The 20,921-nt window shown below is 32.7% G+C and overlaps 1 protein-coding gene across 27 annotated transcripts in view; it reads right to left on the reverse strand.

Annotated features, from left to right (window-relative positions):
* LOC113401796 (dystonin) overlaps positions 1 to 20,921 on the reverse strand; it is a 265,057-nt gene that overhangs the window by 98,826 nt on the left and 145,310 nt on the right. For 18 of the 27 annotated variants that reach the window (XM_064218856.1, XM_064218868.1, XM_064218863.1 and 15 more), the window contains exon 2: positions 18,306 to 18,997. The exons of 7 other annotated variants lie outside the window; for them this stretch is intronic. In XM_064218856.1, coding sequence (XP_064074926.1) covers positions 18,306 to 18,932 — 627 coding nt within the window. In that variant the 5' untranslated portion in view covers positions 18,933 to 18,997. Of the gene's footprint in view, positions 1 to 18,305; positions 19,007 to 20,921 lie in introns of those variants that run through there. 2 more of the 27 variants (XM_064218855.1, XM_064218854.1) reach the window with 2 other exon arrangements.

Raw genomic sequence — 20,921 nt, forward strand, 5'->3', positions numbered from 1 at the left:
CTTCAAATGAACTTGTTTAAATATATAATGAATAATTTGTATTCGAAGCTAAATTACTTTGCGGTCATTAAGTAGACCTAACGCCCAGCGATCTATCTTCGGGTTCAAAGTAACGGTCGGTGGTGTGATTCACTGATTCAAATACGCCTGTTCTTAATATACACTGGATGATGCCCTGCTTAAATCGAAACTCTCACTGTAGGTACGGAATTAAAAGAAGAGTAAAACGATTTCAGTTTATTCAGAAAAGGGTGACAAGTGACTTTCTTAATTGTTCACTTGATTTTAATGAATTTAATTCATTCTTTTAAATCAAGATTCAATAGTGCTCATAAAAGTGTCTTTAATAATGTATATTTTGATTTTGATGTAATATATCACAAACAGCAATTCATTGCCATATACAAAAACTGCAAATTAACAAAATACAAGCCCTCCCCTTCCTTCCACAAATATGACATAATGACGTAACACATTTTAAGATGAAATCTCTTAGATTGTATCAGTGCTAGCTTTACTTTCATTCAATAATGTAACATGACGAATCAAAAGTTCTTTAATGATTCTATTTAAATAAAGAATATTTAGATTTTTTTTTTTAATTTGATGTTAGGTAAAGTTTACTATATGATATGAACCGTTTTTAATTTGAAAATGTCAACGTCTTGGAGATTTCTCGGCAGGTCCTGAATAACTGGCGCTTGGAACGAATCCAGGAACAATTTTAAACTAGTATGAGGAAGTACAGTAATACAGGTCTATGCTATAAACTTACACCAAGTTTAATAAAAAATAATAAACCTCGAACATACTTCAATCCTCTATGCTAGAAGAGAAACTTGGGTGATTTTAAAATGTACATCAGCTCCGAAATATAACTCAACTAAGAAATTGAATTTAGTCAAAACGTCCTATGTAACAATAAAATAGTTATTCATATGGCCTTTATTCTAAGAGCAGTTAAAGTTTACAATCAAATCAATTAATTCAATAGAATATTGTTTTGAAATTAAAAGGTAATTGTTGAGTTGAGTTTTGAGTTCTAATTTCTCAGCATAGTTCAATTAATAGTCGAATTTTGAAGACGTCACGAGGTAATTGCTTTTAATATTTAAGTTATAAAATTTATTATGGAATAATGATCATAATCATTATCTCATTTTTAATTGGACGATCGTAATGAGTTGACAGATTGTTATCTCAAATGACATGATCAGCATTCCAACTGACGAGTATAAATTATAACGTTTGTTAGCAAATCCACTTATTTAGATGAAGACCGATTGCAAGTCCATTTGGGGAACAATATTAGTTCAAAGCTATGCAGCCAAACGTATACGCAAACAAGGACTATACAGAGTTCATGGTACAGATTTTTCTTCTCGAAAATTCCACAAAATACTTAATAAATCAATACTAATACTTAATAATATACGTAAAACATAATGACCATTTAAGAATGAACTATCGAAACGTTTTAATGCGACGAAGACTTCTATTTAAAAAAAAGGTATCTGTAGTCTTTACGATACTTGCAATCTTTTTTAACGGCATTGACGGGAAAGAAAGCGAAAGAGCATTATAAGTCTTTATAATTAGTAATGTTTACAATTTTATACATAAGTAAAATTTTAAGCAACAAATTTAGTCATTCATTATGTTATTCTAAATTAAAAAAAAACAAAACGAGAGATGAAAAAAAATACAATGATGCTTACGAAGACGTTGATGGCATCAGTGGCTCATGACAATTATTTTATGATTTGTTACTATCGCATTAGATCTATCATTCATTTTAATTAGAATTTAATGATAAATTCCAATTAAAGAAAACGAAACATGATTTTCAATTGTTACTGCATTTATTAGACATGACATAACGATTATATACATATGTGCATTGCTCTAGTGTTGCATCGTGAACAAATTCAATGCTAGATAAATTAATGATATACGATATTTCGTAAAGGCTGATGGCGTTATTTTAATGAATAGAAATATCACACATGACTATAAATATTATCACATATTTCAATCCATTTATCATCAACCCATGATAAATGCGTGAAAAAGGATTTAGCAAACTTTTAGGAAGACTGCCAATCCTTTGGGAATATTTTTTTCTGGGTGCAATGAAGGTGGTTGAGCGTCTTAAAGCTATATTTATAGATGCACAACAAAAATATACTTAGTCGCTCTCGGGAAACCAAGGGTTTGGATGGAAAAACAACTTAAAATAGAAAAAAAATCGCGCAAGGCGGCCATTCTTAAGCCAAATATCTTAGTGCCCAAGTGTGTGCGAAAATATAAATACATTTTCTATTCCCTTATTCTAACAATCTGTTAGGATATTTACTGAATTAAGCTTTATTTGCACAAGGCATGGGAGTGAAATCACTGCGAAACTCCAAGTTGCTGCTAAAAACCGCACCCTATAATATTTTACTGTCTCAACCCGAAGTCCACTGAACCAACAAGACAGTTGCAACACAAAAGTAACGATTATACAGACATATAATATTAAAATAATATTTGTATCTAATTGCCCCTTCGCTAATAGCCACAGCATTCTTTCAATCATCAATCTCCATCATCTGAAGCTATTTAACTATACTCGATTAAAAAAACAATAATAAATCTTAACGACGATAAAAAAATAACCATAATTGCAAATACTATGAGAATATTTTTGAAACATTTCAAATGTAATCATATATCAGATAGTTGTTTTGAAATAGACATTTCGAAATGTATCAAGATTATTTCGAGAATTGTGTTTATTTGTTAGGAGTTAAAGAATTTGAAGGAGAAATAGAATAACTAGATGAAAGACTTCAAGCTTGTTATGATGCAAACGAAAGTAACACGAAGGATGTTACGCTTGATATAATCGTAGGAAAATCAATGAAAACCGTAACAGCCGATTAATTCCATACATTTGTACTTTCTCCCTGAGACAATAATGATATTCGTACGGAATGAGACGTTACAGATGTAATTATTATAAGAAATTAACGAGGAAATGGCCTAGTGAAAAAAGTCACGGTAGATTCGTCGCAAGATATTGACTTCTAATTTCAATTTGAAATCAAATCAGTATCAATGTAACGGCGTGTGTTATGTAAATTTAATTTACGATTCATCTTTAATTAAACACAATTAAACAATATAACGATTGCTTCTAATTTTAACAACGCACTGTAACTGTATAGCTAACTCTTCACATTACAATATAACATTATTTCTGTGTCAATATTAGGCAGATTTTCATCTAACACTTGTAGGTTTCCTCACGATGTTTCCCTTCACCTGCGACCACGAAATTAATTATAAACTAAAAAATTAGGCACGTATAAACTAAGGTTAATCTTGGGTTAAGACCGCGCTTTTTGCTGTAAATATCAAATTAAATATCTGTGATTGCTGACGTCGATTTATCGATATATAATATCGATTTATGTGCAAGAAAAGTCTCTTGTAAATGTTCGCATTCGTTAAGTAGCTTGAATTACAATTGCAAAATAAACTTCATCATCACAGCGGCTGCGTAAATCAACATCTTTGTGTTCTTCTTATTTATTCACCCGATTTATTGCATGTTATATTTTAACGCAAAACGAGTATTAGAGTACAGAACCTTTCGCAATATTAATTTTGATGCTGGTTCGCGGGAATTTGAGCTTAATTTCGATGGGGATAAGGTCGGTGGTGGTTTCCAATGAGTCGTTCAGCGTGGGCGGGTAGCGCCGAAGTAAGTACATGATGTCATCAATGCGGTGTCAGGGTCTTAACTTAGACGCTTGGTTCGTTTTTATTGTAACATACGCCTCTTGTACTTATGTGATATTCGATACAAACTAGTCTTAGTATGGACTGACACTGTTAATAAAAAAATGTCAATGTCGATGTTATTAAATTCATGTAAGTAATCGATTCGTAAAGATAATTTTACTCGATATTTTGAATGATGTGTAAATTTTTAAATACAAAAATAATAATAATATTATTTATTCTACAAAAAAGAAACAATCTTTATAAACAATTACATGATTGATCTAGAACAATAAGTCTCAGTGTATAATGACATAGTCATCAAACGAAACACAGATCAAGTACTGGCTATCCTAGCTAGGCTAATTAAATAACCTGTGTTATGGATCATTGTATATGTTGATATAATTGTCAATAAGTCTTTGCAACCTGTATAAATTTGTAAAAGTAAATATCTCACTACTGCGTTACGGAATCCTCTCCCTTTGAGGAGGCGATTTGGAGCTTATTCCATAACGCTCCTGTAAAGGCTGTAATGCTGTATGAAATATAAGCAAATTATTATTCAAATGTATAATATATTTCAAAGCAAAGTTAGTCAAAAACTTCTGTAGAATTTATACGACGTCGATTTTTTAATACATCTGGAATCTGTAGCACAATTATATTCTATGTTAGAATGTAAAAAATCGAAGTATTTAATGACATATTATTAAATATAAGCACACTGTAATCCAACCTATAATCATTATTACAAAATGGTATCTATTGTTTTCTTATTACGACTACACGAAGCATCGGAACGAGACGAGATTAGATAAATTTGCATTTTAATAAACGTGTATTCCAAATACGTAGAGGTCAAAATCCTTTAAACTGCTCGCAGATAAAGAATTCATGTTGCGGTTATAAGATGAGAAAAGAAAACCGCGAACAATACGTTTCTCGACTGTGAAATATTGATCGGATATTACTCTGAAGATTCTCATTCTATTAGTTCTTGTATGGTAATCTGTTAATCTTAATAGATACAATTAGGGCTGTCAATTTATAAATGATAGAACACAATACGAAAGAGGTTATATAGGTACTTCATAATTAAATTACTTATTGTATGAGAATCTGCTAATCTTTATAGACGAATAAGGTTGTCAACTCTTTTAAAAATAGATCATGAAAATAATAAATTTTAAAAGTGTGTTCAACTATTTAATATAAACTTAACGAAGCGAAATCTGATTATCTAAACAGACACGTTTAATTTTTTGCCTGATCCATTTTACTCCTACGGAGAAGATTTTAGTATAGTTCAAGTACGGTTCATAGGTGTCTTTATTAAAGTAAGTCTTAGCAAAAGATTGTTGACAGCCCTTAATGTGATTACACGATTAAATGAATGTTGTCTAGAGAAATCTTTTCTCATTTTTTGGTTCAAATAATTTCGTACGCACAGTACTAAGATGAGGATGCCTTTTGTAATACCTACCTAATTCATATCTTTATATATATATGTGTATTAATGACTAATGAACCGTGATGATACATTTGTTACAAGACGTAAATCTTAACCGATGATTCTGAGTTCAAATCCGGGGTAAACACCACAGAACTCATGTGCTTCACTTGTATTTACAATTAATCTCATGCTCGACGGTGAGGGACAACATGGTGAGTAAACCTGGACGTGTTGAAAAAAAATCTATCACGTGTATCTACGAAGCAGCAGTGGGAAGTTAACAGGCTGTTTCTTACATTTTATATCTATTTAAACAAAACTAGAGAACTAACTTAACTAATAATGTCATTAAAATGTGTCATCGATGTCAATTAAATATTGATGATAAAACCGGTGTGAAGTTGTCGCGAATGGCCATTAATTTAAAAACATATAACATATATATATTGTAGCGGTAAATAGACAATATAGCTAACCATTTTAACAGCATTTAATAAATAACAGTCCATATCGAGAAATATCGTCGCGTTTTTCAATACTAACCTACATAGCGGACCGGGTCCGGCGCCACTGCCTTTTAAAAATATCCGTTATAAACCGTCCATTTATAAACTTTGTATCAGGTAAATAAATCTCCGGTTCAATTTCAAATGTCTTTAATGAGTTTTAGTTTTGATTATTATAGAATCAACAAACAATGTCAAAGCTTTTGAATTTCATTGCTGAGCAAAAACCACCTCTATAGCGAAGAAGATATATTACTTATTTGTACATTGGACGCTTCCCGGTTTTTCTAACGATATTTTACTTCACCGAGTACGAATTACGTACGTGAAAATTGATTTGAACCCGCAAAATTCAGTCTAAATCCACGTATCCATTCCCCTGAATCATCGCAACTCAATAACATTTGAAGTGTCTTAAACAAAGAACCTATATAACTAAAATCCTACCACGGAATAGTAAATTTTATGTACACACACGCACACATATAAAAAACTGTAAACACCTGAAAACTCTTTTATAAATATTATGTAATTACCATCAGACGTATAATTATTCAACGTGACACCATATAGCCTACAGAATTTACATAATGACGTCATCAAACTGATATAAGGTCAAAGATACTACTATACAAACTAATGTAATTTTAATAAATAAAATTAAAATAATAAAAAAGGAAAAAGAGTATCCTTCCATGAGTACAATATAAACTTTTAACAGTTTATCACCCAAAAAACTCATGAGAAACGGATTTCATCTCGCAACTTTCCGTTAAAATCTTCTAGACTTAATTTCACGCTAACAAAAGTAAAAAAAAAAGTGAAAATTTTAATTTATTCTAGGTATATACTTTTGTTTTTTATTTTTGATAGGTATGGTAGATATGGTGTAGTCTTAGATTAAATCTTGAGTCGGGCTTTTAAAAACTACTGAGTTTTTTTTATATATATTTTTTTATGGCAATCCCGAGATAGGTACCTTATAAAGTTATTACCTATATTTGCCTTAGTCATTGTTTGTAGGCATTTGATCTCGTTTCACTTATATCGGTTCCCGTGCCATCAAACCATATGGATAGCGCAGACACTTGTTAGATTACGTATCCTATACAAATATCTTCGATACAATTATAAAGGCGTGTTCATATTTATCTTAATAAAACAGTTACTTCATTTTATTGTTAATAGATGGCGTTACTAGTCATTATTTTAAGTAAATCGTCATTCAAAATAAAAATTGAGTTACCTGGATCAATAGTTCGTATCATTCATCAACAAGGTCAGCAGAGTAATGCACTTGTAAAAAGTCTTTCGACTGCCGATAGCTTTGCCTTGATACATCATGTGCTGCCGAAGAAGAATCTCAGTGGTATTCCTTGACCATTTTAAATGAATTATCTCTTAAGTCAAGCGAAAAAAAAACATGACCACATATAAATAAGACGGTAACAGATGATATACAGATAAAACGAACAATCGTTCGTTCCCGTTCCCACTTTACAATCTTAATATAATCTTCTTACATTTAATGTTTTTAATTAGAATTGAAACGAATCTTAGAAAGCTTTTATGTGACAGCGACAAAGATTCACGTTTAAACAGCACTTTCATCAGATAAAGTCAGATAACAGGAAATTAGCGACTTTTCTCATTCGTTCGTTCTATCATTCATAAGGGAACTGTTCAGAAAATATAGTGGAAAAAGTGCTCGATTTACATTACACGTTACATTAAATGCAACAATTATTACATATTTTGCCCGACGTAAATGTGTTTTCAGACGAAACATTATTTTATAAAATTTACATCGTGCCCAGACAAGTTAGATGTTGACGTGTCACGTGGTCAAAGATTTAATAAAGAAACACGACAGCAAGACACGCTACAACTCGAAACGAATGCATTTAATTTTAATTTAAAATCTGAAGGATTGAAAGCGTTCTATTAAATTCAGAACGATACAGAAATGTAAAATTAAATAAAAACATTAAATAATAATTATTCAGGTATTCAACCGATAAATTATAAAAGTTTAAATTTTAACAATTAAAATCCACTTGTCTTATCGACTGTACCCAGAATCAAATTGTGAAACCCCAAGGGAGTACAATGGAAGTGAAACCTTAAAAGGAATTATTAGAAAAGCAAACAGTTTAAGTCCTAACAAATCACTCGCACAGAGCAGTTTATTCAAAGGGCGTGATCACGAGAAGACTCATTAGGTCGTGTCGAGACTGTTATCGGATCACGAGTGGAGCTCACGAAAGGAAGACACGATCCTAATAATTTCACTCAAAAAGTATAAACGCTATACTCTGTAGTATATCATGGATCTTATTACGAAGAGTGTGCTTTCAAATATCATGGTATAGAAATAGTATTGGATTAATCTGTATGACTATAAGGCAAGAGGAAGATTTAATTTTCTTGGTGGTAGGGCTTCGTGCAAGCCCGTCTGGGTAGGTACCACCCACTCATCAGTTATTCTACCGCCAAATAACAGTACTCTGTATTGTTGTGTTCCGGGTAGAAGGGTGAGTGAGCCAGTGTAATCACAGGCACAAGGGACATAACATCTTAGTTCCCAAGGTTGGTGGCGCATAGGTGATGTAAGGAATGGTTAATATTTCTTACAGCGCCTTTGTCTATGGGCGGTGGTGACCACTTACCATAAGGTAGCCCATATGCTCGTCCGCCAACCAATGCCATAAAAAAATAGATAAATAATTTTGGATAAACTGCGTTAGAGATAATAAAATCAATGCTTTTAAACGAATAAGACTACAACTTGGAAATGTGTTTAAGGAGCTCAACAAATCCTGGTTTTTCCATGAGATTCTTTTACGCTGTTGGTATTTATGCGATGCCAGTCAAATACTCAACTTTGTTGTTGCTATCACAAGTAATAGTTGCTCATAACTGAAGTTTCGACGGTCACTGAGAATTATCATCATTGAATCTAAAGCGTGACATTAGAAGTTTGAGGTAATTTTTACATTCAAGTAAAACCTCTTTTACCATCGGTCTCCTCGTAGTTACCTCGTAGTGCTATAACGAGATAATATCCTAATAAATAAATAATATAAGCATAAAGTCTTAAACTAGAAACAATATAAGTGGAAGTTTATCCTATACACCCATATTGACGAGGTATATAATATTATGGAACTAAAAATTAAATATAGAACTGTTTCACAGTAATCGACTGTGAACGAAATCACGACTGCTCTTGGAGTAGGAGTTGAATTATAATCTTAATATTTCATCAATAGCGACGAGAATTCGGCCGATGAAGTCATCGAAAATATTGACATCATGGTATTTGATCATCGAGGTCATTAACAGGCTTTAAAGTTAGACCGTCATACAAATATTTTGTTACCGACAAGTTTATGTACGTAAATTTATATGTTTAGTATAAAGTGTTATTTGTTTACTTAAATTATGAATGAAGAGCAAATGGTAACGTAAGTTGGCAGCAATGTCTATGGACGTTGTCCATTTAAGAAACAACATCCTATTCAAATGTATCTTGTAATTATATTAAGTAATGGTAGAGCAACTTCCGTGAAGAATTTGATATTACTCACAAACTAAACCCAATTTATTTAAGTATAAACGATAAAATGATCCTTTGATTAACAACTTCTTATAAAACAGTTGAATCTTAATCAACTGTTAACTGTTTACAATTAACCGGTTCAACGGAAGCGCTTGACGATTTCTACGGAAGCTGTCAACCGTCTGAATTAAAGTGTACACGCCTACCGTTACCGCTCCATATATTAGTATAGATTTTTAATTAGGACAACCAAATTCACAAGTTAACAAAATCAATTTAAATTACCGCAAATATGACTTATACTTGAAAAATATCTCATAAATCTTTTCTTGTAATTGACTTGCAATCTTTGTTGGTTTGTTTAGATCAAATCTTACGACAAATCGGAACGACTTCCTCACATTCATTCATTCCACACATTTGAAATGTAACATGTTGGTTATATTCTGGTAGTTCTGAACTGATACTTCATCCAGGATTGACTCAACAAAGGAACTCCACGATCAACAGCATAGACACGAAAGTTTATAGAGAATTTTTTTTTAAATTATTAATTTTTTATTTTTGATTTTCAGCATGTACTCGTATGTCTGTAACATAAAAAACTGCAGTTCTTTACCGTTCGTTACATGCGTTTAAACCATAAGGTACTTCTAGGAAATTAAAAGCCTCGCAGTTGCGTTGCGTTAGCATTTCTGAGAACGTAAAGATTTTGCTAACATTCCGAGGAGTTCGCTTTGGATACCGTAAAAGGGAATGTAACGGTATGACGTTGGGACATAGAGAACGTATCTTATAATCCCATTGCGAAATGAAGGAGATTAACATATCGAATAAATCGACTAACAGGACTTGCTATTGCTGTTTAAAAATGTTATGCTTTAAATTTCGAACAGTAAGTATACATATTCGTTGTCTATCGTCATCAGAAATCTGATATGACAGTCGGCATCTCTTTGCTCTTGTTATTGAAAGCCTTCTAATAATTTTGTCTTTATATTCTAATGTGATCGTATTTTTATACTATAAGAGTAAATATTTTATTACGTTGTAAAACGATTCAATTCGAATTTCTTGACTTAAACTTAACTTGTTTAATTAACGATTCAATTGTTACATCAAATTGTTATATTAGGTTGAAACTTTGATACACATTAATTCTCTCTTTTCTATTTTTGATAAAATCAAAAACAGCACTCTTTTATAAAATAACAAATTAATACTCATAATAAATATAACTTAAACAAGACAGCTAATTTACTAACATAACTTGGGTTAAGTTAAGGTTTGAATAGAAATCTTAAATTATGGACAAAATCTATCTGTTCTGAAAATCTATTCAAAAATATTTGGGCAGATTAAAAGGCATGATTTTCTCTGGCACGCTTCTCGCATCTTGTTATATTTTAAGATAAATAAATGAGATTTCGTTAACAAAATGGAATCACTATAGAATACTATTGTCCTAAAAAGATCCGAATTAAGACCCCGTAAAGTAAACATTTCTATTCTTTCTTTATGAACAACCGTAATTTAAAACAGCTAGATTGAGCTATTATAATAAAAAAATATCAAGCAAATTTGGGCTCTATTATCAGCAAAATTTAAACGATTGCGAGAAAAAATTCTTTAAACTAATCAGTATCTATAATATAACCAATAATTTATTCTGAAGCGAATTCTTATGCAAAACTAAAAAGTTAAAACGGAGAATGAATATTTTATTGCTATGACATCAACATGGCTTTAGAAGTAACAATTATTTGACTGAATATAAAAACCAGTACAAAATCTGAGGTAAACATTAAGCTTCGTAATATGACGGTCTGAAACGAAAGCGGCGGGTGGGGCGCTTTTAATTCGCTAAACAGTTATTTTATAAATATTCTCTACCAGAATCTTGCAAGAGTTCATTATATAAAGAAAAGTAAGAACAATGATATAATGGAAGGCCTAAAGCACCGAAACTTGATGTAATTGGTGATGCTTCAGGACTCATTTTACAAGTCCAGCTCTGTCTCATCACAGATGCAGGTTTCCTAACGATTTATTCATTCACTGCAAGCTAAGCACTTTTAAAATTCAAGTGTTTTTCCGACCCGTTCATTACAGCTTATATGGACAATTCAATCTTCTACCCAAGATTTACTGGATGAAACTGATGTTATTGTTGATGTCCAAGTAATTAGAAGGTTCAGAGAAGATAAATAAGCCGACGTTTCAAAAGAAGTAGATCATAATTAGTAATAAAGTATATATCTTTGGTTTTAATGTTCTATTTGTCATCTTATAGACAGTAAGCTAACGCGTTACGCGATGTAACTCTAAGTTATAATATATCAGTAAAATAAGATCTTTAGCAAGTGAATATCGTGTATCATCTTACTTTCTAGCTTGGAGTGCCCTTTGCTTTCACCCTCGGCGAAGTTAATAGGATGGAACACTTTCGATAGCCGGTTCAAGATACATAACGAATGTTTAGCATCAGCGAAAAGGTTATTGCGAACAAACATTCGAAATTATTAAATATATCTTCATCAAATTTAGTGCCTAATTCAGCAGAGCTATTTAAAAACAAGGGACTCTTAAGGTATCTTAACCTATTTATTCATGCATGCATGCATAATCCACGGCGCACACTAATTAGGTTTAGCAATAATATTTCATCAAATTATGGCATAAAACTTGACATTGATTTGCTGAGGACTGAGGTGAAAGAAAAAGTTATTATCACGCTCTAAATTAAAATATCATTTGGAATATGACGTAGATAGACCCTACACTCATATTGCGCGCAAGGCATCTCTTAACGCACGGCTGAGCGCGTCGCTCTGGGCTGGCGCACCTGTTCGTGTTTCCTGTCTGCCATCTTGAACTGCAGGTTCCATAGCGTATCCTTTATGATTATAAATATTCCTATTACTCGTAATATACTTAAAATGTGTGATAAATATTTTTTAATGAATAACCTTTACAATAACTTTAGAAAATCATATATTTTAAAGAGGTACCGTTTACGGTAAGATATCATTTTGGGTGGACAATGAACAATGTCAATAAAATCATCGAAAAAAAAGAACAGAAGTAATCAGTAAATAATTTCAACTAAAAGTAAGAAAGAAGTAACCAAGAAACAACAAAAGGTAGTCCAATAACGGTACTAAGGCGATATTTCAAAGACGTGCGAAATTTCGACAATCGTGTTCGACGGCGCACATCTCCGGTTTCTCCGAACCGAGTGAATTATGACTCGCTACTGGCGATGCAATTACGATTACCGGGAGCCGGATATTATATGATACTAAAGATTATACGACCGGCAAATTAACAACAACAAACACAACAATCATATCTTGTTAATTTGTACAAGTTTTTTCGAATTGCTTTCTTAATTTGTATTAGAACAACTTAGCAACATATAACACAGGATAATTACCAAACTAGTCAACTCTTAATAAATTGATGTTACTAAATCTATTTGATTGAGATTAGGATTTAATACAGCGGATGTGATAGAATTAAAAAAACAACCAGTTTTAGCAACGGTCATCGGTAAATACTTATATATAGTTGTCTAGCAGTTCACGAAACTGGCACAAAGCCTTCGAGGAGGCAATTCATTTGTCTTGAATAAAATGCAGAAACAAAGATTTCCTTTATCCGGAACCGGTCGTGACGCATTAGGTCGGTCACTGGACCATGATACGATCGATGTTAATTTAATATTTTTTCATACTAATATTTAATTGAAATAGTTGGATGATAAATTCAACAATGCTGTCTCTCCTTCTTACAAATGTAAAATCAATGATAACAGAAAGAGAGAAAAATTCGTGTTTACATATACAACAAAATAAGGCCGTATATTAACTGTTAAAACTAGTAAATTTCGTTTATATAGGAAAATAATCGTAATAATATTCAGTTGAACACAAAAATTCCTAACTGTATCCTTTTTATCATTGAATGCTACAATGGACAGAATTTTCACAGTAATTATTACACATCGCATTGAAGCGTGAGATCAGCTACGAGTAGCCACTGCGGTTTATTTGCATGCTACGTTGTTAATATTAAAAGTATGATTTTAATGAAGTCTTGGAATGCAGATCCTGTACTATATAAGTTTGTCTGATTATCCAACCGTGCAAATGTATTTACCTAGTGTGTTATCACTTAATAAACGCCTGAATCGATTTGGAAATACGAGGCGTTGTTAGTTACGTTGAATTTTAATATATTTATAACATCCTTTATTTTTTATTCGTAAAAACCGTTTTAAGTTCCTATTGGCCTTCAAGTACAATAATAAAATCAAGTCCGAACTAAATTACTGCTTATTTAATTCGCACAGGAAATTACTATACTATAAACTATAATAACTCATTAAGACTTGGTACGTTAGTCGGTGTCGTCCCGACATCAAAATATATAAAATTACGAGATTATGATACTCAATGGTGTGAACCATTTTTATCTGGTTTAATCTGGTTTGGAAATTTTAAAATACTTCTATAACTTGAAAACCATGGAAATAATTTTTTGGTATGACGAAAAATATCAAGCAAGACGATACAAAAAGATCACAAGTTGGTGCATGTCAGAATATCGGCATATCTGAAAATCAGTTGAGCAAGCAAATTGCTACTGTTTGGAATGTCGTGCATGTTATTAATTACGAGAAATTTCAATCACGTCTATTATATACTAGTATGCAAATTATGATTACTTTTTGATCATTGATAACGGCTTTTCCCTAAGTGTTACTGATCCGTTGATTTTATCTTAGTAAGTATTTTAGGCAGGTATTATAGGTATTTTAGGAGAGCCGAGATGGCCCAGTGGTTAGAACGCGTGCATCTTAACCGATGATTTCGGGTTCAAACCCAGGCAGGCACCACTGAATTTTCATGTGCTTAATTTGTGTTTATAATTCATCTCGTGCTCGGCGGTGAAGGAAAACATCGTGAGGAAACCTGCATGTGTCTAATTTCAACGAAATTCTGCCACATGTGTATTCCACCAACCCGCATTGGAGCAGCGTGGTGGACTATGCTCCATACCTTCTCCTCAACGGGAGAGGAGGCCTTAGCCCAGCAGTGGGAAATTTACAGGCTGATTATGTTATGTTATTATGTAAGTATTTTAGTTCGATGCATTCTTATAAATTCATTTGGAGTATAATTTTGATTTTTGATTCATGTAGCGTTTTTGCGTTCCTGCAATTGCCTAATATATACGTATTTATTTATTTATGTATAGCCTCTTTGGACGCCTTTCGCTTATACATAATCTATGATGCCAGCAATATTTCCATTGTCCTGTCGAGTGTCTACATCGAGTACAGTCGACATTATTCGAACTATTTTAAGATTTGAACTTTAACGTCTCGAGAATGCCACATCGTCGTTTTTTGTTGACTTATCTATTCCAGATCTTTCTTGTGCAATATTATTTTTGGTTACGTTGTATTTTCAACGGTCAAAAATTCTCAAAGTTAACAGTAATGATTAGTTTGACCTTTCCTTGAAGATCTAATCGTTTTAAAATTGCTTTTTCAGTTTAAATATACTTCCTAATTAATCGCTTTACAGGGACAACGACGTATCAAGATATTTAAGTAGTTACATGGTCATTGAAAATTTAGTTCGGAGAGTACTAAGCGATACAGTTGAATACGAACATATAGGAAGGAATGTAGACGCCGGACTATAATTTGAATTTTTAATTTTCGAGCGAGAATTTCATATTGACTCATATACAAATATTGTTCTCTAAACGAAGAAAACACAAGCATTTGTAACAAAAACCGATGACAACATCTATTAATGTATTAAAATTAAATGTTAAATTTGAAACAATCACAGTAGTATACTGACTTATGGAGAAAAAGTATGTAGCTATAAACTGCTTTAAAAATTAATCTAGCTAAGCGTTTCAGATTTAAAAAATAATAAAGATTTTCGCAAAGTATCCGTATATAACTTACAGCATAATATAATGAAATAAAAATACTTCCACACAATTGTGCAGTACAGTAATTCATTTTGTACCACACAGAATAATTTACCTAAACGAAATCGGTATATAGTCAAGACCAAATTCGGACATAACAAAACCTATCCAGCACACCAGAAATATTTCGCAACAAACGCAAAGAACCTCTACATCATTAAGCTTCTCTCTATGTGATATTAGACATAAACCACAAGAATGACCTACACTTGTGACACAAGCGCACAAATCAATTTGTTAAGAGGATAATGCACGGAGCGTGTTCTCTCCATTTTAGTAATACGTCGTTACAAGCCGACAATGCGTCTGATTTTAAATTACGGTATTGTATTCCGTTCCTTTATCTTCAGCTACATGTATATCTAATTCTGTTGTAAGAGCAAATAATCATTTAATTTTAGTATCACCTGGTTAATTGTCGACACGCGCAATCATAATAGCAGTCATTCAAGTTAAGGTCGATAATTATTATAAAAATGAGACAAAACTCGTAACTCCATTGTCTTCGTAATTTTGCAATCAGGATCGCTTGCAATTTAAATATTGTCATTGGGATTTTACATTACAATAATGTGTCTTCGTTTGCAACTAAACAATCAGAAATTATAAGTAGCACCAAAATAAAGTACCAAAGTGGGTCAAAGATTCCTTCTGTGATAAATAATAACGTAAGATATGAAACCACGTGTAGTTCAACATTCCACTAATCTACTCCGTTGCTCCACTGCGGTTAGGATGTCCTAGTATTTCGATGACTATAAGATTCCTTCTCAGTGTTTATTCAAGGGTAAAAAACTCTGACTTGGTAACGCTTGCTTAAGGCTTAGATTACGGCTGGTAATTAGTATATGAATTATTTTTAATATAACTTTATTTATAGTTATTTGCATTTCATAGATCAACAATTAAAAATAAATTACTTATTCCTACAATAAGTTCCATTATATAATAGCAAACCTCAAAAACAGAAATAAAGTCAAAGAATATATAAATGACAGCCGATTGTGACTATATATTTTTTTTGGTACTTGAAATAATTACTATTAATAAATGTCCAATATGCAACTTCAAAATCTACATGTTGTCAAATAATTTCTTAGTTTGACTCTACATTATGAAACGAAGATATTCACCCAATTTCAAGTAAATCTCTTACAGTTTATGCCTTATACTCTAAGATCTACGTACATAGTCAGTTAGTCAGGACATTGGCATTCTGATAGTCAGTCAGATCGTGACGAGGACAGCTGATGCCTGTTACAATGTACGTATCACGATCACAATCGAAAAACTTTTCAGAAAACATAATGTTAAATATTACATCGACAGTTAATTCAAGAAGCTATACTTCGTATTTGTATATAGGTACTTAGACATTTCCTAGGTAAAGTAAAAACAAAATGGTATTCAATACGTCGCGTGTTGTGGAATTAGATGCATCGTACACTATATTTCAATGCAAATGACATTACCAAGTAAATGATTGAGGTATGACGTCACTGATGTTTTTTATAGATAACTTTACGTCAAACGAGGACCACACCATTGAATATGAATCAGTACGGCTCACGGCTTAATATAAATTAATATTATAAATATTCATCAAACTTTGTTGTTAATTATAAAATATAATTATATAGCTATATAGATAGTTCACTCACAGACGCCAGTCTTAGTAAATTAACAGCATAATACATAAAAATATTTCATTCCGATAAAGATGTTAAAATTGACATAAATACTATGCATGTTTCGTATTGTTTTATTTTGATGACAGAATTATGCTCCTTACAGATACAAGTAAATCAATCTAATCATGGATGATTGTTATTACTGTCACTATATAACATATATTATAGATACATAAATGACTCAAGAAACTATTCAATATGGTGACGTCTATTAATTAGGAAATGCAAAACATTTTAGCTCTTTGAACATAAAATAAAATACTCTATAAAATACCATACAAGACGCAAAGGAATCTCGTTGAGCAATAAATTAAAATCTACATGGAGTACTCGACCAGATTTAGCCCTCGCATCTCGTAGGCGGAGATACACAGCTGCCGCAGTCGCATGCAATTCACTTCGAGATCGAGTTAGGCCTTACGTACTTCAAGTGTATTTAAATTCTTATTCATACTCAACTGAACTCAGTGTAATTGAAACGATCGCCTGTTAATAAGATTGGCATTCAAAGCTAAATATACAACTGTTGCTTGTGAAAACTACAAGATTAATTTGCGCAAAGGCTTTTAATGGTAATCCGGAACGGCGATACCAAATAAAGTAAATACATTACCGAGTTTTCAGCGCGACACCAATCTTATCTCAAACACGTATATAAATATATTGATTTGTCTTTGTATGCTAAAACATCTGACACTTTGAAGGATGACATGACCTTGCGTTAAAAAACGCAATTTCGTCCAAAATTTTAATCTTTCTATTTTATTATAGTTGAACTTTGTTTTGATTGATAATAATCAGTCGATTAGGGCTGAAATTTTAAAACCTAAAGGAATAAAATTACTAACCTTATTGGAAGTAATACGGTGCAAAATGAGTTCGAACTACTTAGCTTGTATAATAATAATAATAAATAATAATGTAATATATTGACGTTTAATGCGTAAGAATTATGACCATGAATGAAACAGAATGTCAAAGGTGCAAATAAACAATAACATGAACACGTCATGTTACAAGTTACCGCTAAGAAAAGATACAGTTTTATAAATTTGTTGGGTTCTATTATGAAATTTATCTAAAAGTTTGGTGCTCTTGAAAATACTATTTGGTACAACCATTAATACTAGAGATGTTCTTTTGTTAATTGCTGGGTACCACAATATATTTACACATAACGAGCTGACTTGCGTTACACCTATTTGGAAGTTGTAATTATTACATTACAACTCAGATATTCTTGTATTATTCATAGGTAAATATTTACGGTAATATTGTTTACGTTATATATGATTAACTTTTACCTTCACCTTTCTCGGAGGCGTCGTTTCCGTTTCGACATGCCTGTAGCGTTCAGCGGATCTGTGAACCTCCCTGCCTCTAACATCCTCCAGGGACGCTTTCTCCTCACCGCGGGTCAACGTAGTTACTTTTCTAACTATCCTGGTGGTAATACGTCGCTGCCCGCTGTCGTCTTTCTTCGAGATCTTCGTCGACTCCAACGAGGAGCCCAGGACCTCGGTCGACAAGCGCTTATTCGTATGAATCGCCTGTAGTTCCGAAACACCCCTCCCACCGGCTGATAACGGTACAGCTAAAGCGCTCTCGCCGTCGTACTCGAAATGTGTCTGATTACCATCGTGTACTATTCGTCCATTGTAACCTTCTTCTCTGTACGATCCAGAGCGATAGCTCGACCTCTCAAACCCGGGATAATTACCATCAAATACCGTTTCGTGTTTCGTCAGACTCTCCCTCAAACTTCTAGGCACAGAAGCCAGGTTTAGACTGGTCGTGATGGGGGATCCTACCGGCGATGGGGAAGGTTTCTTCAAACTCGACTTCAACGGTTTCGTATCATCACTCTCGAGTGTCCCTTGAACGAAGAGGCGCTTGCTGCTGCCTTCTTTTACGAACCTATACATCGACATTCTCGATTCGTTCCTCTCAGGCCTTCACGGGCCGGTATAACATAATACTGATCGGGCTTGACGCGCTGCGGTGTCATTTCCAACTAATTACGGATTCGATACGCGCACAACTTGCTACACCGTTATGTGACAATACTTGCAAATGGATTACTTCAAAGGACGGGCGATGAGTGGGAAATTGTTGATATTGACTATATTTAGAAATGTATCAGGCTTCGTTTAAATTGAACGACTTCTGGTTTAGCTGTGACACGCGTCAAAGGAAATTAGTACCATTAATACGTGTTATTATTGTTGTTTTAGCTTAAAATGGTAATAACAAATTAAACTACCATCTAAGGAAAATCTCTGTGAGTTATTAAACGCAACGACATCAATATTATCCAATATACCAACATGAAATTAACTTGTTTTATAACTAGATGTTCATAATCAAGCGATGTAGAATTCATTAAATGCGAAGAAAGTGAACGTGAACTTAGCGTCCGTGGTGGGTTTCAAACAGGCTTCGGATTAGCCAAGTTTCCTTGCCATATTTGTATTCCGACAAATACGGAGACACTTCCGGCGGACGCCGTCGCCACTAAACGTTAAGGAAACTGATTTCGTGACGCCTTTAGAACAAACGATTTTTTGTATATTGTTTTAGTTATTTTTTTTTGCGGTTTATTCTATTTTCGTAATGATTTTATACTAACTTCAAGCCAAGGCTAAGAAACAAACATTCCATGCAGTCATAATATTAGCGTACTCATAAACTATCGAAGTGGTCATTTTTTTTATTTAAAAACAATGATATTAAATAATGTAATGGACAGACATGCGAAGGATTTCATTCAACAATTCAACAAACATGTAAACCTTGACCTAGGAGCTAACGTAAGCGATATTATGTAAACCTCTGATAAATTATGCCGAAAATCGATGACGTCATGACCTTTTATCTATATATTTTAAGTTAAATTGGAGAAGGTTCTATAAAAGTAATATTTGCATCATAAGTGCTCTGTTTATAATTGCCAAATCATTCGAGCCTTGGCACTTACTTCCTTATGGCTTTAGACCTTACAGATGGAACAAAATTGTATAAATCAATATTTCAAAATAGTATAAAAATATTAGTTTTTTTGAAACATTCTTTTTTTTTTAAATTTGATTATAGGTTATTTTGAGGCGAGAGAAAGATTGTTACTGTGATTTGATAGATCGAATAAGTTTACGCTCGCTTGGTAACGGAGTTTCTAGATTTACTAATATCTATTGAATGTCAGATGAAAAGGACGCCAGCGACAGTTCAGACCTCGCTCCACGACCCGAGCTGACTCATGACGTAATTTAACAAAACAAAACTTTATAAATAAAATCAAGGATATTTAAACAAAATCTATTTGAAGAAAATACGTAATTTTCGTGAAACTATGTAACTGGTTTTATTTAAACAATAAAAATGTACATCGTTATTGTTATTTCATTTCAAATATATTTACAAAGTTGCCAAAATTGTTTTTTCTTTCAACAGGTTTTGTACGAAGAACCACTTCTGGAAAGAAGTTTTGTAATAAAAATCTACCGTTTTGATTCGTTCCGTAAACAATGTTCAAATCGAAATTTGACCGGAACGATTCCTGGCTTTCGTGTGTGTTTTACATAACCCTGCGATATTAAAAAGGTAGAAATGAAAGCAATTGTCTATGCGTGCTCTTTGAAAACCAATATTTACAAAACGCTCCACATATAACATCTTAATAGAGTGTGTAATATTCAATTATTTGTATGTGGGTGTCACAGTGTATACCGGCCGACATTTTTGCGGGGGATTTTATAATTCTATGGTTGACGCCTACAAGGTTGGACCTTGGGACGCTTTATATGGATCAATAAGTGTCGGTTTAATTTTAATAAAGCATTAAAATTAAGTTGATGTTTGTTAATCATGTAGCCAAAAAATATTAACAAACTATTGGAATGTAAACAAAAAAAGTTTTTTTT

The sequence above is a fragment of the Vanessa tameamea genome, chromosome 25 (assembly GCF_037043105.1).
Source record: "Vanessa tameamea isolate UH-Manoa-2023 chromosome 25, ilVanTame1 primary haplotype, whole genome shotgun sequence".
Classification (NCBI taxonomy): Eukaryota; Metazoa; Arthropoda; class Insecta; order Lepidoptera; family Nymphalidae; genus Vanessa; species Vanessa tameamea.